The 24,014-nt window shown below is 39.5% G+C and overlaps 2 protein-coding genes across 2 annotated transcripts; one reads left to right on the top strand and one right to left on the bottom strand.

Annotated features, from left to right (window-relative positions):
• Positions 1-1,286: 1,286 nt before the first annotated feature.
• LOC141796234 (MICOS complex subunit MIC10-like) lies at positions 1,287-5,791 on the bottom strand. Its single transcript, XM_074677224.1, has 4 exons — positions 5,658-5,791; positions 1,699-1,746; positions 1,510-1,619; positions 1,287-1,434 (listed from the first exon to the last, which is right to left on the bottom strand). The coding sequence occupies exons 1-4, from the start codon at positions 5,716-5,718 to the stop codon at positions 1,426-1,428; spliced, it is 228 nt and encodes a 75-aa protein (XP_074533325.1). The 5' UTR covers positions 5,719-5,791; the 3' UTR covers positions 1,287-1,425.
• Positions 5,792-6,745: 954 nt separating this feature from the next.
• On the top strand, positions 6,746-23,707 carry capzb (capping actin protein of muscle Z-line subunit beta). Its single transcript, XM_074678034.1, has 9 exons — positions 6,746-7,028; positions 12,961-13,050; positions 17,370-17,491; positions 18,547-18,660; positions 18,759-18,900; positions 19,895-20,011; positions 20,448-20,513; positions 20,669-20,745; positions 22,569-23,707. Exons 1-9 carry the CDS (start codon positions 7,026-7,028, stop codon positions 22,654-22,656), a joined length of 819 nt encoding a protein of 272 aa, XP_074534135.1. The 5' UTR covers positions 6,746-7,025; the 3' UTR covers positions 22,657-23,707.
• The last annotated feature ends 307 nt before the right edge of the window (positions 23,708-24,014 follow it).

Raw genomic sequence — 24,014 nt, 5'->3', positions numbered from 1 at the left:
CTATCAGGCTATTTGGCTTTTTAAGGTAATACCAGCAGCACCAGCAGCTGTATACAAGTCAGGTCTTATGTTTCATGCCAGACATTCTCCTACAGTGTTGAACTATTAGATTAACAAATGATTAGTGGGTGTTATTCTACATGAAAATGTGATTCATTACAGAAAATTTTTAGACAGGCACAGACAGGCATGATTTATTATTTTAGGCCGGCCTGCTACACCTGAGCTGTGTCACTTGTCTCCCCCCACTCTCACACCCCATTCCTGCACTTTATTCTACCAGTGCAGCCTTGCTCACAGGTGTTCACTTGGCTCTTGTCCATAAGCACCCCTATCTGTTTCATGCTTCACTGGCAAACAAATATTCTAATGGACAGGAGACGAGTGACATGGCTTAATATCTGACACTGCTTATTATGTGCTTGCATTGCTGAGAAAACTGTTACTTCAGGGGAAAGGGGAAAATATGAGTGTGTGTGCGCCAGTGTTTTCTTTGATGTGAAAGTGTAAACCATGTGTTATGTTCAGAGTGCAAAGTGCAGAACTCACCTGTTTGTAATAAGACTGAGCTCCGGTCCAGAAATGGCATTCCTCTGCATTCCATGGATTGTGCTTCACCAGGGGGCTGGATAAATGTGCGTGTGTGTGCACGCTCACCCAAACAATCTGTCTTCTCTCCTGGCAAGCCCATGAAACCAAACATAAGTCATCAATCAAGCTAAAAAAATCTGGCCAAAAAGACACTTGAGCACTGAATACACTAAAGGTAAGAGACTCCTCCTGATATGGGGACGTGTGCTTTTCCAACTGCCTGTGACAGGGACAGTTATGGGCACATCAACAACTGTCTGACCAAAGCAATTCAAACCAGAACTGCAGAGCGAGCAACACTGTGCAACTGCCTCGCCTGAGAGATCAGCCTAGGTCACTTCTCTGTTTTCAGAGAGGCATCTCCTTATTCATGCTACATCAAGAAAGAAAGAAGAGAGCAAGTTAGAAAAACATAAATAGATACACAAATAATCTTCTTTCATTTTCTTTCTTGATAGTCTATGTCAACATTACAAAATCCAGTTTCTCAAATGTATGCTTTCTTTTATCATTCTGTGAAACTTTTCATCCACCCACTCTCAAACAGAGCTGCAGATGCTAAACCTGGCCCTCATTCCAAAACAGCAGGAGTTTGACTCTCCCAGCTCATTAACACACAAAATTACCTCCCACCCCCAGAACCACATTTCATTCTTCTCAAACATGCACACAGAAAAACAAAGAGAAAGGGAGCGTGTTTTCCACAATCATTTTATTAAATATACATCAACTGGCCTTTGATTAACACAGCACATGCATGGATGGACTTTGGTGCAAGGACAGAAACAGCGTGGGGAAACTGACGACCAAACCCTCTTCTTTCCAAGTCCGTCATTACTGATCCTGTAACAAACAGAAATGTAGTATGATGTGTGGCCAAATCAAGACATTTAAAGACACCTTATCATCTTCACTTACCTTTGCCATGTGACCATGTATGAGATATGGAGACCTGAAGTCATGCTGACAGTTGGCGTATCCCATGCCCAGTCCCATCCCTGAACCCAATGAGACAGGCCATGTGCGACCTGGTGGGGAAAACATTTTCCCATGAATAAAGTCTTAAATCAATGTATTTATCAGGTTGTGTTGCAAAAACGCACTTACGTTTAAAGAGAAGGACGGAAAACACAACGCCCACACCAAGGCCAGTTGCTGCAAAGAGGAAGAAAAAAAAGTGAAGTTTGTCTGATGTGATTTAACTACACATCTGAAACATTTGACTCTTGTGCTGAGGTAATGTGATCATGTCTCATCTAGTATAAAACGCACAGATGTAAATCTGTTGTAATGAGGTCAGTGGGGTGCCTTCATTATGTTTGATGCAAGAGTTGGCAAAAAGCACGAGTCAGCAAGACATTGCTCATTAAGGAAAAAAGAGGGGGAAAAAGAGCAGCAAGAGCACAAACGTCCAAGAAAGAACGAAAACAGTAAAAGGGGTGCTAGAGAGGGGGGAAATTCTGTAAAAAGAGCAAGAGCAGTGTCCATGTGGTAGCAGGCAAAAGAGATGCGGGGTCAAAGAGTACAAACACGCTTGCCACACAAAAACACACACAGGTAGCCATATCTTGACACAGTAGAGCAACACTGTGCTTTTGGTCAGACAGAAGGTGGCTCAGCAGCACAGAAGTTGATCAAACTGTTAAAAGTGCTCAGACCAGAGCAGGATCTTGAAGAGGAATGTGTTTGTTCGTTTAACTCCACCTTGCTGCAGGCCACACCACACCCAACAGCAGGCCAGCCAGTACAGAAAACACATAAAAACAGCCATTTGGGCCCCTCTGACTCTTAATTGGATTCAGAGAGCTATGCAGCATGACCGATTTGCCTGAACCAGAACCCTCAGACTGTTCTCTATTACACAACTTACAAATGTCAAACAAGACCACAAAATATGCCACATACCCTTATTTAGAGGCAACAACAAATTCATGTCCTCCGCATGCAAGTTAAGTGAACACAGAGTTTAATTTCAAGTTCTCAGTTAATGGAAGTCTTTCTTTTCTTTGAGTCCCCACCGACAATAATTGAGAGAAGGCACTGGTAAAATATGAAGGCAGATCAGAATTTTATTCTGGCATCCAATCTCTTTGTCTGGACATCTTCTAGGGATGGATTGTAACAAAAACATTTGTGCTGGAGCTGAATAAAATGTATGAACCACAAGCCAGAAATCACTGCGTAGCTTTGCCAGAAAAATAAAAGTCCAAATATGGAGACTGTGTTGCTATACTTTAGTTCATGATTTCAAGTATTAGTATACCAAATTGCTTAAAAAACACACTTTTTTTCTAGTTCAGCAATCAGGGGTATTATATTATATTCTGTTCTTTCTTTTTTCTTTTTCTTTGATTTCATAGTCATTTGTTTAAGTGTCTTTTAAATCTATTAATTTGATGATTTTAAAATCTGTTCTGTCTTTTTTCTAAATATAAATCCATAAAATCTTTTTTTTCCAAGGAAAAAAAAGCCAGATCTTGTTTCTCACTTTGTCAATACCTTCTTACTGCTAAATTTTGTCATATTGTATAGCAAGGTCATAGGGACTTTCAGTCTATTTGCCATACATGCAAAAAGTGAAAATATTTTAGAATTTCTTACACATTTGAAGTCCTCAAAGTGCCTTCAATTAATGGCTTCACAAATTCTTGAAAGAAGAGGTCTCTTTATGTTCTCTCATGATAATTTTACTGAATCAGAGATGATTAAGACCTGTGACTTCACTGCCATGGGATTGGGTGATATGTCTTAAGTTAATGACAGAAACAGATGAGACTGTAGTACAGATGACTATAACTCTCCTGCCCACCCTGGTGGTGTTTACTTCCTCTAATTGAATACCACATTTCTAGAAATAATTCATGTTTCCTCAAATGAAGATGTGTATGGTCCCTCCCTCATATATCAATGAAAAATCATTTGGTTTCTCTTTTCCTCTGTAAGATTTAGCCTCTGTCAGATTTTCCACTATTATCCTGACCGCCACAGTGCTTTTACTGTGTTGCAACATGCTTATCTTCTGTGGGGTTTTGCTTTGAGGAGGCAAAGATTTTTTGTGACTCATTTTTTGTGACTCATTTTATGAAAATGTGTGACATTAACCTTCTGATATCAATAATTAATAAGATTAACCAGAAAGCTCAGGAAGAACAAAACAAACTTGTAAACAACCCCCTGAGCAAAACACATGCCATAGAGATCCTCTAGCTGCTACAGCCATTTATACATACTTGGCTGTTAGCTGCACTGAGTGAGCTCAAAGATGCCACACTGCAGATGTTTTTCCTCTAAGGAAGAGTATTTATTTATTGTGCTCAAGCTGACGTCATCAAGTGTGTTTTGGGATGGATTGTTTTCCAGTCTGAGTATTTTAGTGTGCGGATTAATTTGGTTTAACACTGACACATGGTGATATGTCATCAGCTGTCAGACTGAGAGACCACAGATACTTTGGAAGGGTTGCACAGCGAAGCAGTGGTTGGCTTTGCTGACTCACACCAAGAAAGTTTCTGAATCTCAAGCTGTGGAGTTTGCATATTCTCTGTGTGCATGTGTGAGCTCTCTCTGGATTTGTGGTGACTTTAAATTACCTATAGGTGTAAGTGAGTGTATATGGTTGTTCATCTCTATTTTAGCCCAGTAATAGACTGGTGACTGGTCCAGGGTGTTACCCACCTCTAACCCATCGTCAAATGGGGAAGCTCCCTTCAGGCTTAAGGAGTATTTATGATGATATTGATGTGTGGCCTTCAGAAAAGTTAGCCATTACAGTTCTGTATAACTGACAATTTTATTAGTTGAGTCATGTGTGACTGTTTCAAAGTATTGTACTCACTACACTATACTGTTTTAACATTTAAGTATCAGAAACCTGGACAGACAAAAAATTAAGTATGAAGAATGTTCTGCTTTCAGTCTGAAGAGACAGAAAATCAAAAAAAGTGAAGTGGAGTTGGTTAAACTGACTAAATAAGTACCTCCGCTATTGCTCCAGAGTTTGATACTTCTATGAATCTTATTCTGTTCTTGTTGTTAATGAACCAGCTTTAGCCACAAGAAATGTAATTTTATTTGTGGCCTACGATTTAATCTCATCAAAAACTATTTAAAAATAGTCCGTTTTTATTAGTTTTTGTGTGCATGGTGGTTTTGTTTGTACCTCCCTATTGGTACTTCAGCTGTACAAAAGTAAATAGCTATTTAAAAGAAAGATTTTAAATCACTTGTGCAAATGTCAAATTAGTAAAGGTCTTCAACAAAACAGGACTAGTGTTTAAAGGGTCTGTCATCAGTGTGATATAACACACAGTGCAGGAAAAATTAACAAGGCATCTTTTTCTTTCTCCTGTAGCCTGAAGTTCAACTTGAGCCTGCATTTTAATTTCTCCCAAACTGTGCTGCAGGTTTTTAGAGACAGCCACTTCACTATGACTGTGTTATACTTTATGTTTGTGTGTGTGAGAGAGAGGGGGGTGTTCAGATTCACGTGGGTCTCAGTTTACCTATCCCCGTCTACACATTGCAGGGGCTTCTGATTTTCCTCTTATACTGTGGGTTTGCATTTGCAGAGTCTCTGAGACATTCTGTAGCTTTAAGAGCTTGTGAATAATCAACTCCTGAGTAGTTGACTTGTGCCATTTGGTATGAAACTGTAAAATTTTGAATGACCTGCGAGTTATGGAGATAAGGTAGAAACTTGAGCCTTGGGTAAAACCTCCGTCACAGACAATTAATGAGCCCTTACAGCTGTAAATAAACTCAACAGCGTTGCTCCAAAGGTGACCTTCTAAAAACCATGTCTGCCTATGTATCAAAACTCATGCCTCGGTTTGTACCTAGTGTGATGAATGTTGCGGATCTCCCTGAACAGACCAAAACATCACAAGTTAGTTATATCCATTGAACAAACAAACAGGGACTGTCCCAGCATGGTCACACAAATGTCTGGGGCAAAGGACCTCGTTTGTAATTCAAACCCATGGTGCAGCGTATTTTTCCTGAAATGTCCTGAAAAACACTTGGGGGACGTATGAAATACTACGTGGCATGAATAAAGAAATAATAACCTGTTTTCACGAGTGTATCAGCCAGACAGCGGTCCCATTTCCGTCCGTGCGCTTCCGCCATGTTTCCACCTGTCAGGAAGTTGCGCGAAGTATCGCGAGAGAAATGTGACGTTAGGAATATGTCTCCACCACTGCAAGCTCTCTTCACAAAAGTATTCGTGTAGATTTACATTATACAATATGTGGTGGAGTTATTTAATTTACCTGCCACGAATATATTCTACAGATTTACTTCTTTCGCCATTACCACGGCTGTCTATTTTTTGTATGTTATGGCTTTTTAGTGGCTTGTATTGAGTTGGACCTACCTTTTTCTCGAGAGTAGTGTTCTCACGACACTATCGATATATATGTTTAAGGTGTAAAACATCAGACTTTTTTTTTTTTTTACACAAAATACTATTCTATACAGTGAAAACATGCATCTTGAATGTGTGTATTTTAAACATTAGCAAAAGTTTAACTTGTGAATTTGTCTGACCATGCCCATTACTATTAATGATCACCGGAACCATCACTGTAACACTACGACAAATGTTTGATGATATATTTATTCATTTGTCGAACTTTATCATTTGTAATGGTGTTATTATTCACTTTCAGGCACATTCTGTTTTTCAATAACAGCCCCCACCCCACCCCCGTGGTGAAAACACACACACACACACACACACACAATAGATTCTCTATTACATTTAAGGTCACATGGACACGTTTTATATAAAAAAACATAAAATCTACATCAAAACTTTTATTCGTACATTTGTCCCTTTTCTGTGATATACTTATTAACAGATTATTGAGAGTAATACTACTAAAACGTGGACAAAAAAAATAAAAGACAGAATTTAAAATAGATGATTTTTGATTTTTCACAATTTCTAATGAATGCAGTGGAAAGCAGAGTTGTTTGTATTTTTGTTTTTGTTGTTGTTTGGAAAATTATTAACATGGCATCAGTGCAGTAGACTGGTTCTGGCTCCATCAGTGTATTTGCCGATCTACTGCCCTCCCTGCTTGCATATTTACTGCACCACTCCTCTCTTTCCTTACTTGGCAATGCCGTTCTCGCTCCTTCGCTATTGGCTGCTGTAGAGAAAGCCCAGAGTGACCCGGACATGCTACCAGGGCCTGTTTTCTGACAGCAGCCTCTTCCTGTAGCCCGGTTGAGGAAGTGAATTTCGCTGACAGGGCTGGGTTCAGTGAGGGAGAGGCGAACAAAACATCTTCCGTGGGGGACTAAAGATACAATAAAACAACAAGAGACAAGTGGAGCCGTTTGTTAAAACATTATCAAGCCAAGGTGTACAGCCATCAGTGAAACCGTGCTCCCCTGCCCCGCCGAGACCGCCACAGACCGCCGCAGACATGGTAAGGGCCGCGGCAGAGCTGGCAGGGAGAGAGGGGAGCGGGGAGAGGGCTTTGGTGGGGCGACTGGCTACTGCTAGCGGATGGGGTGCTAAGCTAGGCTAGCGGTAGCTGAAGGGGCTGGGTGGTAACCTGAGAGCAGCTGCAGGGAATCCAAATGTGTAAACCACCGATGTGAATGTACTGTTTGCAAAACGTCTGCTAACCGGATATAAATAAACGAGCTCTGTGGCTCAGCTAGCAGCTGTTTCTTCTCTCTACTGAGCTAGTTGCTAGTTAGCTTATAGCCTAGCTAAATACCCCGTAGGCTCAAAGTAAGCACAGGATGTTTTGTATTTGACGCAAGTTAGTGTGTAGTGTTTATAGGGTGTCCTAATATGTAACACACATAGACACATACTCCAGCAGTCGTGCACAACACACGCACACACAGGCCAAAATAGTCAAGTGCTTGGTTGCCTGTTGCTAAATTAAGACTGTTTGCTCCTCCTATTCCTTACCATGACGAGCCTCCAGCTTCTTCAACTGAGGTTTTCCTGCCCTGTAACTTCTTATGACTTTGCATGATAATGTTTTCTGTAAGGGAGTCATTAGCTTTGATTATCACACCAGCAACTGCTCTCTGCTCATGGCCTCCTTGTCAGCTGATATGACTGTAAAATAACATAAATAAGTTATGCTTGATTAAAACTCCTATTTGAGTTAAACAGTTTCAGCACAATGAGGCTCCATTTTCTGCTTTCCCACTGTCTACAATAGTGGGGTTTGTGGGGTTGTGGAGCTTCCACATGGTCTCAAATATCTTGTGACAGAGTTGAGATGAGCAGCTGGATGTTCTCGGCAGTCGCCCACTCTCATCTGCCTCACCTCACCCATCCTTCTGGCTCAGCCTCACTGGTCTCCCCTTGACCCCTGGGCTTGTTGGTCTGAGCTAGTGTTTACAGAGAGACAGGAGCACTGGTAAACAGAGCGTCAAGGAGCGCAGGTGTCTAATGGAGCAGCCTGATTCATCAACTGTGAAAGATGTTAAAAACAGGCAAAAAGTAAATAGAGGCAGCAGAAATGGCATCAGAGACATCTCCTTTAAACCACAGTTATGTTCAGGGTCATCCCTGAGGAAAATGTTTATGGAAAAGGGGCTTGCTTCTTTATAACATGTCAATGCTTTTTGGCTAGCCAGCAGCTGTATTAGTACAGTCTGTTTGCTTAAGAGGTGTTGCTACATAGAGAAGCTAAGACAGAGGGTTTTGTTAACATATTTAAGTGTGGCAAAAGAAAGCTGTACAACACACCAACAATGATGCAAAAAAAGCTACTGCTGTTTTTCCGTTTTTATTATTTCAAGTGTGTTAGATGAGGCTTTCAGATTGACCTGCATATTTTTCTAAAGCATTACACTGAATTGACAGAATTTCATTTAATCGCTGGCCTCTCATGCAGTTATATGCAGGTGTACGTTAAAGTGAGCTTGATGACACCCTCTGATGAAGTCCAGGTGAAAATATAGAAGCACAAAGCTGGCAGGTTTAGCTTAAAACAGAGAGTTGTCCCTCTTCCATTACATACCTATCCTCCATCTTTGACACATTCCCCAGATATTCATGTTGTAGCTGGTCTGCCCTTCTCCCAGCTCTCTAATATCCTGCTGCTTACTGCATGTTTAAGGAAAGGGAAACTCCCCAGGGGAAAGCTAGCTATGCAGTCCAGGTTTTTCTGTCTTCTTCAGAGGTTATGATGCAGAAGTTAATCATTTCTTCTAGGCAGACTTTCCTGCTTAAAGGAAAAACAATTTAACATTTGCATGTTCTTAGAGGAGGCGGTGACAGTAAATGTGAAGGTTTTTCTTCTTGAAACTTCCTCTCTTTGATGCAGTGCACAGGAATGTGGATCTGTAGAAGCCGGAAGACTGGCCCTACTGCTCAACAAACTCAGGCTGAAGGGGGGAATTAACCAGTTTTCAAATATGTGGAGGGTGTCTGGGGACATGAGAAAACAAGCCACAGTAAACAACTCAAACTGAAACCCAAATAAGGCATTTGATGCAGTGAGTTGCAGGATGTGTGGAGGACTCTGAATTGATTTGGTGTCATAAGGTGGTTTTGTGGATTGTGTTGATGGTGCAAATTTAAGCATTTGTCCTTAGGAAAACACTAAGTCTTTGGTATTTTTGTTAGTTGAAGGTATTTCAGTCTTTTCACTCAATTAGTAATGATTTAGAGTTTTATGCTTGAATTATATTTCTCTTCTATATTCAGTGATACCTTATAGAGATGATATACGTTGGGTCAATATTAGCTCAGATGGTGAATGGTTGATTACATTGTGTGTTTTCTAAGTGAGTTCTCATTACAATTCAGAAAGAATTCAAGCATGGTGTGTATGAAAAAGATGAGAGATTACACTACAGGTCAGACCCTGGTTTGTTTTGATAATTATCCCTCGGACACCTGAAGGGAATCCTGTGATGTCGTGCCTTCAAAGCAGTCCGTAACACATCATGTCCTGAATCCTTTTGATTGTTCTTCTGCTACAAATAAATTGACTTTGATCCCCTGAATTGGATCATGACAGTGTCACTGCACTAGTGTTGCCTTTTAATGGACTGGGTTGTCTGTATAGTGGTGAAGGTGTTAGACTCTTCGCAACACCTTTGGTGTACATTCACAGACCTCCAAGTGTACAGTCCGATTGTTTTAAACACAAATAGACTCATATTGCCACCTTTGTTTCCAAACACAAAAAGTGAAATTAGTGAAACTCACAGCTACAATTCCTGGTCTACAAATGTGAGGCTGGCTCTGGAGGTACCAAAAACCACATACACATCAAACCAAAAAAGGCATTTTCACTGCAGAAATGAATATGTTTACAGCCTGGTACAAAAATTCTTCTGTCTGAATAGCTAATTCTCTAAAATAAAAAATAAATTTAAAAAAAATAAATAAAAAAAAGGGGGTGTGTGTGTCTGTGGGAAAGGATTGGTCCAAACTTGACACTAAGGTTAAACTATGATTAAGTCTACAAGGTCTAAAATTTTACAAACAAGAAGTAATTTCTGTAAATTCTGAAGCATTTTTTAACCAAACTGCTGTTAAACAATTAAACACTAATAGTTGAAATAAATATTAACTTCAGTAATTCCATATGTAGTCATTTTTGTCTTTTACACAAAACATTACCAGTCTTATCCTGCAGTCGGGCATGCAGGTTAATATTTAACACTGGTATCGGATCAGGATCGATATCGGTTGATACCCAAAGCCCAGGTATCAGTATCGGGACCAGAAAAACTGGATTGGTGCATCCCTAGTTGCCATAAACCCTAAAAAGTTTTGGTGGCTTTTAGTATTTTGTTCACTGTATACATAGTAGGGCTGCAGCTATCGAATATTTTAGAAGTTAGATTTGTTGCTAGTTGCTATTTTGTATAAGAGGTAGCTTGAGGGGTCTGAAAACTCTCTAAATATGGCCTCAGCTCAATTTAATCAATACCACTCTTTGATCTTTTTTTTTTAAATTAAACGATTCCTCAAGGCGGAAAAAATTACTCGAGCATTTTTTGTAATCGAGTACCTCGAATCATTCGAGGAATTGTTTCAGCTATAATAGATAGCTGGGTAAAGGTCTGTGTTCTTGTGGCACGTGCCCAGGATTTATCTGACCAATGTTGCTGTTTTACTTTCCAGCCATTTGTCCCTGATTAAACCTCTGTGTGTGTGTCTGTAGGTTGAAAACATAATGCATTCATTAAGAGACATCCCCAAAGCTGAGACCCTGGAGGGGTCCATCTCAGACAAGCATGTTTCCGGCCCCTGTCCTAACTGCTGTGGCCTTCAAAGAGCACACTGAGCACAACACTAAATGTCTGAAAGTTTTACCCTCAGCACAATCGCCTTTTCAAAATCAGTGTAGCCAGAGTTCTGACTGAGGAGCTCATTTACTATCAAATCTCTAACTTTTTTTGGTCTCTCTGCACTTTCTCTTATGACAAACCACAAGTGCAGTTCAGTTGTCTGAGCTGAATAAGTTGTCTCTCTAACCTCACTCTGCAAGCGGGGCTTGCCTTCAGGGGTGTGAATATTTCCTGCACAGACACTCCTCTCTTAGAGACACACAGAATGTAACAGGCCTTTCTTATCTGTGTGCCGTTCTGGAGACCTGGAGGAGCTCGGGGTGGTAATGTTTTATTTTTAGAGCCTGCAGTCTTGATTCAATACTGACATATATTTTTCCACATTTACTCAGTTGCATACTGCATACTCCAACTGAGCATGAGAGCAAGTTAAGTTTTGATCCTTATCCTTCCTCAATATCCTGTCATCAGTTTAGAAAGGATTTCCTTTAAAGGATAGATTCACGTTATTCAGATGCACATGTGGACAACAGGTTGTGTTTCCTGTGGTCATTCCCCTGGCTCTGATCGACACCATTGAAAATCAACATTCCTCTCCCAGAGCAAAATTATATTTTTTAGAGTTTATCTGATGATCCTTCGCAGGTCTTATCAACTGAGGATCTTCAGAGATGTTTTTTTTTTTTTACTACAGAGGTTGTTCATTTGTTTTCATGGACAGTCTTATGCAGAAGAATGCTTTTGATACACAGAAAAATCTTCTGCAAAGTGTTTGTTTTTGGAAGACACCCACTTCAGTTAAGAGACTGCCAAAGCCTCATTATATTCAGATAAAGACAGATACCACTTTAAAAACCATGTGCAGATGGATCTTGTGTTGGTGTCCATGGATAGAGAGGTCTGCATGCAATGCTGTAGCACAAAGATAAGGACTGGATTGGAACATCCGCCTCAAACCCTGAATCATGAGTCCTTCTAAAGTTTAAGGGACGTCGACAGCATTTCAAAAATGTGACAAAAAAGTTAACTTGTGAAAAACCTTTTACCTGATTTGGTTAATTTCCATAGTGTCTGCAAATAAAATATCACTTGACTTAATCACTGTTCTCTTGAATTACGGGATCATGTGAATGTCTGTTGATTTCACCCTGCAAGCCCAAAACCACCACCCTTTTGTAACTTCTGATTTTACTTGTTACTGTTTTATCTGTGGGTTTTTGTTACTGGACCTAAATCTAATTTGGCCAACGTTCAAACAATCACAAAGATTATTCAGATTAATCCACAGAGTGAAAGCCGTCTTGATATTTCTGCTGGTCAGAGTCCCTGCATCATTCTCTTTTCTGCTCCCGTTTGTTGCCTGAATTTTGCGATAGTTTGAAGATTTTCCCTTTTCCTTTTACAAACTGAAGTGGTTTTAAGCCAACACCAGTCACTGTTACAAAAGATTTATTCAACGTGTGAACCAAACTTCCTCAGCAAATAAGTCTCTTCTGTGTGCGCGCTGTATGTGTTGAGGCACAAGTCTGGGAAATGTCTGGACCTGTTCCCCCAGACTGTCTGTCTGTTGTTCACATGTCAGAACAGCTTTGGTCAGGCTCCGACTTTCAAAGGGGAACATATGGGGACCTTAGCCACAAGATGAATAGATTTACAGCAGGGATAAAAATTTGGCCCAGAATTTGATGAATGTTTAAAAAAAAAAAATATATGAAAATATAAAAAACAAATGTCCCTCATTAGACAAACTGAATCAATTAGTGATTCTGATGGAAACCTCTTGGGTTGATGAAAAATTGTATGCTAGAACAACAAGAAACCAAACAGTTACTGTAGCGTTTACATTACACTCTTGTTACTTTTTTATGTCATTAATTATTATTTTTTAATATGAAACATTATTTTTTATTCTGATAAATGTAACAGTTGACTTTTTCCTTGACTTTCAGGTCAAAACGTGGAAAAAAAAACAGAAAAGGTTGTAGATACATTAATCTAAGCAGCTTGGTTCTGAAGTATTTCACTGTCTTGTGTGACTGATTTAAAAGTATCATGTAATAAGTATTTTCTTTGTTGTTTCAGAATGAGCAGCAGCTGGACTGTGCCCTGGACCTGATGAGGCGTCTGCCTCCTCAGCAGATCGAGAAGAACCTGAGTGACCTCATTGACCTGGTGAGTTTTCCTATGTCAAGTTCCCCATGTACGTATGTATGTAGACTTTAGATGTTCAAATATTTAAAAAGTGTAAAGATTTTTTTTTTTAGAAAGGGGGATAAAGATCAGTTTCTTCCCTCTCACATGAACAACAAACAATATTGTTCATTTTGAAATTTTGACTCTGAGACGCTACAGGTCTCCCGTTTACTGAGAAACAACCCGTTCTCTGCAAATGTGCACTCAAGGCTTCTTTTACAAACTTGTTTGGGTCTGACTCTGCACTCAGACTTCAGCTGAGTCATCTGGTTCGATGTGTTTTTCATAGAAGTGTAGATATTGAATTTTTTCATTCTAATCTAGGCCTCCTCCACATGTGGATCAAATGCACGTCTGGTTATTTCCAAACAGAACTGAACCTGGACAGTTTCACCAACTTGGTTTTCATCCCATCAGTTTGACATGTGTCTCAGCTCTGCCCTGACAGGAGCAGCTCTTGATTAAAATGTTAGCTAAAATCTTATAAAGGTGAAGCTGTCAATGTTATGATGTCATCCCTATTCAACAAAAGCCAATGCACCAGTGCACTGGGCTCCATAAACAAATAAACACTGTCTGAATGTGACAGATAATCAGGGTGAGGCACCGTTATTGGCTGTCAGTGTTTGTGAAATCATGACTCATGCTGGCTGATGCATCTTAAACTGTGTTTCTTAAAATTGATTATAAGTGTTTAACATGCAATTTTTTCAGTGAGTGTATTTGCAGTATTTTAGGTTTAGTGGCCACATATACGCAGCCAAGTGCATCTCTTACAGATACCTTAAGAATATTATGAAATATTTATCTGATGAGAATATTCTCATATTTAAAAGAAATCAAAAGTGGGATTCAACAATGCCTTTTCAGCCAAAAGTTAACAGTTTACAGGGTCCTGTCTTAGACTTTTACACCAGGAACTGACAGAGATGCATTACTGCTCTCAGGTTAAATAAGGGTGATGTTTGATGGTTGTTACAAAGTCATTAAACCTAAGTAAATCACAGTTGCGTGGTTTACATTGCCTGAAGCTCTTGTACTGTTCAGCAGGCAGGGGTTTCCCAGGCTGGAACTAAAATTAGACCCTTGTTACTGTTGTATAAATGCATCAAGTTCCTCAAAAGGTCCCTAGTTCTGTGGGAACAGACCCCTGTAAACCTAATCTGAACTAAGGATGAATCTGTGATGTTTAATATCTAAAATGAAAGACAGAGATTGCTTTGTCTGCACACTGAGGAAGAGTGAATCATCTCACATAAGAACTTGAAGGTATTACCAGTATTTGGGTAATGGGATAAGATCCAATCAGATTTTTATATTTCCTTTCTGCGGAAATTGCACTATTAGACAGGGGTCATGCTTTTCTAACAGTTATATCGCCGCTAATCAAATAAATCATACATTTATTAACCCTCCTCAAGAAGAAGGATTATATTATTTCAAGCAGTGACAGGTTGTAATGCAGTGGTGGCTGCAGTCCACGTGAAAGTTGTTTGCTAACCACCATTAGACAACAAAAGAAGAGGAAGAAAGCATTACTCTCTGTAAAACAGGTGTTGTGCTGAGAGATTTAGAACCACAGTTGAAAGCAGACGTCTCCAGTCATCAAGGTTAAAATAGTTTTGCATTTGTCATTAGTTTAGTTTTAGTTAGTTTTGACATTTTTTTCCCCATTACAGTTTAGTTTTAATTAGTTTTGGAGCAGGCATTCTAGTTTTTATTTAGTTTTAATTTTTGCAACAAGGCTTAGTTTTAGTTTAGTTTTAGTTAAGTTTTAGTTTAGTTTTAGTTTTTTCATACCTTATTAATCAGGTGCAGTAAATATTTTGTAATACAGTTTATTTTCCAGTTCAACATAGTGCTAAATGCTCAGTCAATGCTGATACTGAACTGTTGGCTGCTGCCTTAAACACAAAATAATAATATAAACTTAATATAAAAATTTAAACATAAATTATATAAAATAATGTTAACATGAATTAAATGAAAATAATAAAAACATAAATTATATCAAACAATATAATATGAGCTTTGATAATTAGACACTTGGACTCTGTAACAATAAAGTCAGACTCACATGAAATTAAACTATTACAGATGCTCTGATTCATTGCTCCTCTATGTTTCGTCGCAGCACAGAGCACAGCCAGTCAGTACAGTAAACAAGCACAGCCCTATACGTCGCTATGATGGTGCCGTACGGCGCTGACAACTGCCAAAAACTGTCGTAAAATTGGTTGGGAAAAAGTGTTGGATTAATTTAAATCCTAAAGGCTATTAATATTGTCAAAAACTAAAACTAAGGACATTTTGTCTTTAATTTTGGTTAGTTTCAGTTAGTTTTGTGAACACAAGATACAGTTTTAGTTTACTTATCATTTTTGTTTTCTTTTCTAGTTTTTATTAGTTTGAGTTAACTGCAATGTATTTTAAATTTTAGTTTTCTTTTTTAGTTTCATTTTAGTTAACTATTATAACCTTGCCAGTCATCAGAAAACTGTGAGGAACTCCTCCAAAAGCTTCAACAAAATTGAGGTCAAGTGCGAAACCAATATATCAGAAGTCTTCAACAATTATACAGAAAGCAAGTCATCCTGCAGAAGCATTTATAAAATAATTGTCCAATATTTCTCAGCAACAATCAGAGCGTTTTTGCTAAAAATGCCCATCCCTATTCTCCACCTGGATGCCCTCTCAGTTGTGATTGGGTATGACTGTATGGTTGAAAGAAATGCAACAGCATGCCAGACTGTTCCTCCAGGCTTAAAAAGAGAAGAAGAGAGTGAGCTTATAAACATGTTAAAGGGTATAAAATGAAACAGAGCTGAAGTGATCCCTTTCTCTGACTCTCAAAAAACAGGTTTACACACAGCTTTGTGCATCTAGAGGGTGTCAGCCAAACTTTGTGTCTGTGTGTGTGTGTTGGGTTCCCTCTTTAGGATTCCACACAAAAACTATTGCAAACTTTATTTCCAAGTTGTAAAAACAACATAAAATATGTCCCCATAAAAGACTTCAGTGTTTCCTTTAACATCATTAAACAGTGCTGTGTGTTTAAACATGGCACCAAGAGACACACAGTCTGGCAACATTTAGCAAAATTTGACATAAATCAAATCACACTCTGTCATTGTCCACATGGCACCTTGTTTTGTGTGTTGATGCCAGCCAGACCCAGACCTGCTCACCTTCCTCTTCCCTCACCTTTAACCTCTCCCCCTGTGAGCCTCAGCTTTCTCCTCACCCATTTCTGAGTGTCTGGTTGTTAGTGATCATTATCTCAGCTGTCAGTCACCTCCTCCTGCTAGGTACTTTTTTTTTTGGCCCTGCTGCCTCTGCACAAACTCCACCTGGCATCACCTGAGATCACCTTTTCCTCCGGTTTGTCCTGTATCTCTCATATCCCCCCCCCCCTTTCCCAGCTCAGGCAGGGCTGCCAGGTGTGGGTGGTTCAGGGACGTGGGGGCTTTTTCAGGAAAACAGGACCTCCTTTGTGGCTAAGCTCTGATACCGGAGGACACAGGGAAAGGGGGGGTCCATGTCAGTCTGTGAGAAGTAATTTGTACCCCCTTATCCCTCAGATATTATGTTTCTCATTGATATTTTATTCCAGCTAAACACAGTAACCCCAGTTTGAGGAGTGAGGCTAAGACTAGATACTTAAGACCAGAGAATCATTTTGTATACTTGAAATGTAACAAAAATCTTTTTTTTGTCTCCTCATTCCTACTAGTGTAAGTGTTGTTTTTACAATGAGCAAACCTTACAACTTCAAATCTGATAATATAAACCATTAGAAATGGACATGCCAATTTCCCTCATTTTGGGGCATCGGTGATTGGTGATCGGCCCGTCCTTACACATGAAACTGATCTTATATACCTCCAGGAAGGTCTGACAGTCAGCCATTGTTGCTTTTTGCTCTGAGACCTAAAACTAAAGACACTTTATTGGTTATTTAAGTTAAAATATAAAGATTTTATTGTTTCACAGGTATTGTTCGATGATTTTCAGTAAAAAAAAGATTGAAACATTAAAGACATATGCTGTCAGTTATAAAAAATAAAAAGTAAAAATCGGTATCGGCAGGTCAGGCATTTTAAAGATCGGTGTTCTGCCAGAAAATTGTGATCGGTGCACCCCTGATTGGAAACTCACTGAAACTTCAGATGATATGAATCAAAATCTGTTAGTTGTATGCTTCCTCTCATTACTTTTATAAAACATATGTTTGGAGACAAAGAATTTCAAACCTGTGCCGTATAACGCTGTTTACTCCTCTCTGTGTTTGTGTCAAGGTGCCCAGTCTGTGTGAGGACCTCCTCTCCTCTGTGGACCAGCCCTTGAAGATCGCCAGGGACAAGATTGTGGGCAAAGACTATCTGCTCTGTGATTACAACCGAGACGGCGACTCCTACAGGTTGAGTTCATTACTGCACTGTAGAATTTCAAATAATTTCACTAGATTGAGTCTTCATGCAGATATTTATTTAAGATACCAGGCATGTTTTAATTAATATGGTGATAGGTGAACAAAAATAGAGATAGTTAGTGCATCATGTGTTTAAAAACATTACTGGAGATCTAAAGTGCTAATGTTGTTCTGAGAAGCCATGTTGGAAGTGTACTTGTGCTAAACTTTTATTAAAAGAGAAAAACAGGATGGATTTTTAAATGTGAGGATAGTAGGGCACATATTCAGGCAGCAAAACTTGCTCAAAGAATCAGAAAAGGAGCTCGAGAGGAGTTCAACCCCTGGCTTAGGTCTCACCTTACAGGAAGCAGCCACCAACATGGGTGTGAGTGTCAGAGAGGTATTTGACCACCTGACAAGCTGCTCTGAAAAAGCCTACTGGCAGCTGTAAGAGTAGAAGAGCAGTAAGAAGAGCACCCTGATAGTGTCATAAGTGTCACGCTTTGAAAATGCTACTCTTTATGACTGCATTTTACATTTAGATATCATGTTAATAGGCAACTAACTCATGTTAAAGCCATGCAACATCCAGGCAGAAGATAACTTATTCAGCTCATTTAGATCGCCGTGATACACTTACCACTCTGTGATCAGCTGTTAAATAAAAAAAAACCTTTGTTTTTACTTTTTACTTTGCCCCTAAGAAAAAAACTTTCTGTAAGTTTTTGAAGTCAGCTGTCTTGATTTTGTTCGCTGATAAGTGCACTGAAATCCATTGCGTAGCTTGTGATAAATCTGGACAAAGATTTCGAGACTTGTGTGTTCTCGAGTATAAAAATGATGCCAGCAATGATCAAGGTTGTGAAGTGTGTGAAACAGCAGATAACAAAGACAAAGTTAAAAACTAGAGCCAGGAAGCTGTAGAGTTTATAAATTAACCTGCTACTGTCTCAGTAAGGTCACCTGAGGTTGCAGTTAATGAAAAAAAAATGATGAAAGTCCACAACAGTAGGTAGGATGCTTACCAACACTGAATTCTCTCTTCCTTTCGGTTGTTTTAGATCCCCTTGGAGTAATAAGTATGAACCTCCCATTGAAGACGGTGCAATGCCTTCAGCTCGCCTGAGGAAACTTGAGGTTGAAGCCAATAACGCCTTTGATCAGTACAGAGACCTGTGAGTACCAGTTAAGCGATGTCAAAAGAGGTTTTTAATAACTGTGAAAGCAGCCTCTTGTGACCTCTAACATCTGTGTTGTTGTTGTTGTTTGTAAGGTATTTTGAGGGTGGTGTGTCCTCTGTGTACCTCTGGGACTTGGATCATGGCTTTGCTGGAGTGATTCTTATTAAGAAAGCTGGAGATGGATCCAAGAAGATCAAAGGGTGCTGGGACTCTATCCATGTGGTGGAGGTGCAGGTGAGAGTCAGCAGATAGGAAACAATGGGGTATTCCACGAAGCTGGCTAAAAAAGGCTGGGCTGTCGCCAGTAAGTGTGGCTCGAATAAGCAGCCACTTTAATCTTAGCTGCAACTCGTTCCACTAACAAGGCTCAGCTGTTTTTCAGAGATGCTTATTCTAGCCAGGCTGATCCAAGCTGCAGCGAAGCGCGTGTCCACACAAGATAAAAAGGCCCATCGTGTAGATTGTCGAAATGACGAAATCATGTCAAAACCAAGAGCAGAGACATTTTCCTTAGCGGAGCAAAAACTCTTCATCAAGTTGTATGAGGACTACAAGGGGAAAATTGCATAAAAGGCAACATGGTTGCAATTAATAAAGCCAGAAATGCTGCTGGTTCAAGAATACCATGCTGGCAAATCAACACTGAGTTTCTGTGCTCCTCACACTACTGTGGCCCAGAGGAGACGGATCTTGATGAATTTAAAGCAGTTCAAGACCGTTTGATGAAGTTAATTTCTATCTATCTATCTATCTATCTATCTATCTATCTATCTATCTATCTATCTATCTATCTATCTATCTATCTATCTATCTATCTATCTATCTATCTATCTATCTATCTATCTATCTATCTATCTATCTATCTATCTTTTAGTATATCTGTCTGTCTGTCTGTTGGATCAAAAACAGGAAGCGAAATATAAAAGAAGAGGTAGTTTTTCAGGTAGTTTTAGTGTTAACATAGTCATTGAAAACAATATTATTTGGGTCTTGGAATATTGTTCAACTGAACTCAGATAGGAGAACATCATTTTAGACTCTAGTTCCTGCTGTTAAAATACAGTTCCTCAAAAAGAAGTTCCTAGGGAAAGTTCCTGATGTTGATAAGCACCTTACGTACCACTGCAAAGTATAACGTTATATGCTGGAGATCCACTTTCATGATCAGAGAGTGACACGTTGTAAATCTTTCTTGTCGTCTCATTGCTTCTTGTGTCTGTTTGAGCAGGAGAAGACCAGCGGTCGCACTGCTCACTACAAACTCACCTCCACCGTCATGCTGTGGCTCCAGACAACCAAGACCGGCTCTGGTACCATGAACCTGGGTGGCAGCCTCACAAGACAGGTGCTGTGATGAACTTCAGAATCAGGAGCACTGACTCTAGGGGTGTGACGAGATCTCAGGATACGAGGGCATGACAGTATTTCCTGTTAACATCGTAGGCTGTAGATTTTTATCCCTGTATAGTCATGTACACACCTCAACATACTCATAACTATATTTCAGACCTGGGAATTGAATTGAGAAGAGGCAATTATTTATTGCGCAAAAACCCCAAAAATATGTGCAAATATTAAAGTGCACATAATGTTCCTGTTAAAAAACAATTGAAAAATTATCTCTCTTGACATGTATTTCATCACTGAAGTTTCTTAAAAGTTCTGTTAAAGTATCATCTTTGTCTTGCGGGCTGAGTGTATCGTCACATATTCCTGACCATATTCATGCCTGTGTTTTGCATCTCATATTCATCCCATGAATTTGTTTCTTTCTTCTACAGATGGAAAAAGACGAGTCAGTTGGAGAAAACAATCCCCACATTGCCAACATTGGCCGCCTTGTTGAAGTCAGTATAACAGCTGTTGTAGTTTCTTTTAACCAGTTCTGTTGACTTATATCGATGACTTTAGACTTAAATCAAAACCTTATCAAGTGAACCATCATCTGTGTACAGAAGGAAAATAGAGGAATCATGCTTGGGTGTTTTCTTTTTCTTGCCAGGATATGGAGAACAAGATTCGCTCCACACTGAACGAAATCTACTTTGGCAAGACCAAGGACATCGTCAACGGCCTAAGGTAACACGGTTGTAGATTTATGAATGACACTCCCAAGAGTGTTCAACTTAGCAGGGCTGCCATGTACAGATCAACAGATTATGTCTTAACCTTTCTGTGGTCCATTTATATTATACATGATACCGTGGTGAAGCCCGACTCTGCTCCACTTCTTTCAGTTTTCATCATTATTTACTTCACCCCTCCATCTCTTCAGCAGATTCTCTGAATCTGCTCTTCAGATCTTATTTTTACTTTTATTTCCTTTCTCCCAACATTTTTGCTGCCATTTTTCTTTCCGTCTGTCCTCATGTCAATCCCTCTGTTGCCTCTTCCCCCTGTTGCTTCTTCCCTTCCTCTACTCTCCAGATCTATTGAGTCTCTGCCTGATAACCAAAAGTACCGGCAGCTCCAGAAGGAGCTGTCGCAGGTGCTCACCCAGCGTCAGATCTTCATTGACTAGGGTCAGAGGTACAACCTGGCATGGAGAACTTGTTTTTGTACATTTGTGTGGGCATGTTAACAGTAAGAAAGAAGAAATGTAGCTCTCCTCATGTCGTTTATATCTGGTGCCCACTACTTTAAGTCTCACTGACGCTGAAGGGTAAGGTAAGGTGTGGTTCATATAATTAGCAGTGGCACCTTATATTAATAGCTTGCTTTCTAAGTGAATGAAACACTTGGTGAGGTGTTAAGCTGTGTTAAAAGACTAACTTTTAGACAAGTCAGTGAGTCAGTATATGAATTTCTATGTAAACAACTGGTCACTTCAGAATGTCCCTACTAACAAGCCTAAACTGGAAATAAAGTACAACATGATACAACTCAGATAAATAAAAGGAACAGGATGACTGTCAGAGTGTTTGAGAGTGAGCATCTGTTTGCTGTGCAGGTTTTGTTTACTTGTGAGTCTCTGTGCAAAGCAGAGTCAAGAGTTTTCAAAGCAGCCACCATGCAGCAGCACAACACTTCACAGTTTCCTCATAACATTTCCTAAAATGGTGTGTTTACTCAGAGTTGTAGCACTTGTTTAAAGTACATTGATACAACAAACAGTGTTAGAAAAGTGTGTGTGTAAATGATCAACACTGAAAAACAGGAACACCTGATCAGCCCACTGTGTTTAACAGGATTGTATCAGTGAAATGAGTCAGAGTTTAATATAATTAAGTGAAAGGAGTGAGCGATCAGAAAAAATATACCTATTTAAGATAAAGACATTTTGAATCAGCCCTTTTTATTTGTGGTTCAGAAACTTTTTTTAGACATGAATAAAGCGTTTATGGAATATGCTTCTCATTAAGAGTTTTACTTTATTCCCAACACATGCCTCTGGTCTGTTTACATACAGCTGTGTCTTGTAAACAAACTACAAAGTGGGCAATTTACAGGTCTGTGAAAAGATGTCCTTGTAAAAAAATGTATAGTTCAAAACATCATGAAAGACTTTAATTAGTGGTAAAGGGTAAGGCATGGGAGTACGCCCAGCTGCATGTTCAGTGTTACTGGATTATTAATTGATTATTACCAGGTCAGCAGCAAAGTATGATCATATTCTGTTTTTGGATCAAGACCGAAAACTTGGTTTAACTGCATGATAAATAACAAGTTTTAAGTTGTCTAACATTGATATTTTCTCGTGTGCAGTGTTTCATGTCTCATGTTTGTGTTAATATTCACAAAGATAAAGAATCAGACTAAAATTTTCAAGAAGTTCATTTTTTTCTCACTTACAGACTTTTTCTGTCCCACTGGAGAAACTTTTATGAGCCCCCCAATGTTTCCTGTTTTTTAATCTGTTGCACACACTTGACTCTCACTCTGTTTTTGTCTCCCCCTCGCAGGAGTGTTCAGACTCTGGCTGACAAGTCAAAGCAGGAAGCTCTGAAGTTCACCCTGGTGGAGGCACTCAAACGCAAACAGAACAGCTAGAGATGCTACTGTTGGTTTTCTTCTGTCTGTCTCTCTCTTTCTCCGCCTCATCTCTGCCATCTTTTCTCTGTTTCTTTACGTCTCTCCCTCCATGCCTGTTTCAGTGCTGCACTCTTGTTCATTTGTGGAAAAAACAAAAAAGGAGAAAATGCTTAGCTTTTTATTTGTTCTTTTTGTTTTCCTGTCAGATTTTTTATTTTCATGTGTCTCATCTGCCATGAAGCCATTCACTCACCCGCGCTCTCCGTCATCTCTTCACCTCTCTTCTTCTCTCTGTCCCTTCTCTCCCATGTTATAAAAATAATGATAGTATTACCACGGTTAATGATAATCTTACAGTGTGAGGATCATTGTAGTAATAATCCCTGATGTTCTCACAGCTGATGTGTCCACGGTCGATTTCAAGTGAGCGACTATGGCCCCGCTCTTCCTCTGTGACGAGGAAAAAGACATGGACTCTCCATTAGGTGGTGTAGGCTGGGCGGGGCTGTCATTATTATGTACATCAAATTTAATTCTTGCACCTATTTTTGTCTACAACACCCCCATGATATATTTGTATAAAAATATTACCGTCTGTGTATAACTGTCATTCTTCTGGGCGATGCAAACAGTGTGAACAGGAGGGTGGCCTTCGGTTTGTGGTTTCACTCCTTACTCCACTCTGTCCACATGCATGTGCGCCTGTAAGGGAGCATGGGGCTGCAGTGAGTGGAAATGTAGACTTATCAAACATGGGGATGGACTGTTATAATCACTGGGTGATTGCACCCACCTTGTCAACCCAACCCCCTGCACTGTGTACGAAATGACAGTTTGCCTCCCCTCTGTTCTGCTAATTCAACCTTTCTCTCTCCTCACCTACTACGTCTTTGTTGGGGGTCACGGTTTGTCTTTGTGTCTCAGTGGAAACATTTGTTTCCATTTTGGAGGGGAATCTTTTGTTGTATTTTTGTTTTGTTTTTATTTTGTAAAGCTTATGATTCATATTGTATTAGAGCCTCCAGCAACAATAAAAACAGTAAAAAGCTAATCTTTTTCTCAATTTTTACTCGTCTCATCTTTGTTGTGATTTGTTTGTATGTAGTACTTTATTTATTATTTACCACATGATCAGGTACTTACTGAAATCTAGAAGAGAAGTATATAGAGAGTATGAGCAGGATAAAACATACTTTTAGTCTTGTGAAATATATGTTAAATAGATAAAAATGTCAACTGTGCTCAATAGAAGACTTGGCTGATTATTTGTTGACAAGCCTCAGTCATAAGCCTCGGTTCTTTTCATCCAAGTTAACTAGTTGACAGTCATGCTAGTTGCTCCAGTGAGGTAGTTGGTATAACTGTCCCACAGCTTT

The sequence above is a fragment of the Halichoeres trimaculatus genome, unplaced genomic scaffold, assembly GCF_033239565.1.
Source record: "Halichoeres trimaculatus isolate MK-OKI-2021-1 unplaced genomic scaffold, fHalTri1.1 fHalTri1_scaffold_1, whole genome shotgun sequence".
In the NCBI taxonomy this organism is placed as follows: Eukaryota; Metazoa; Chordata; class Actinopteri; order Labriformes; family Labridae; genus Halichoeres; species Halichoeres trimaculatus.
Note: the sequence above shows the minus strand (reverse complement) of the source record. Positions and strands in the feature narration are given on the sequence as shown.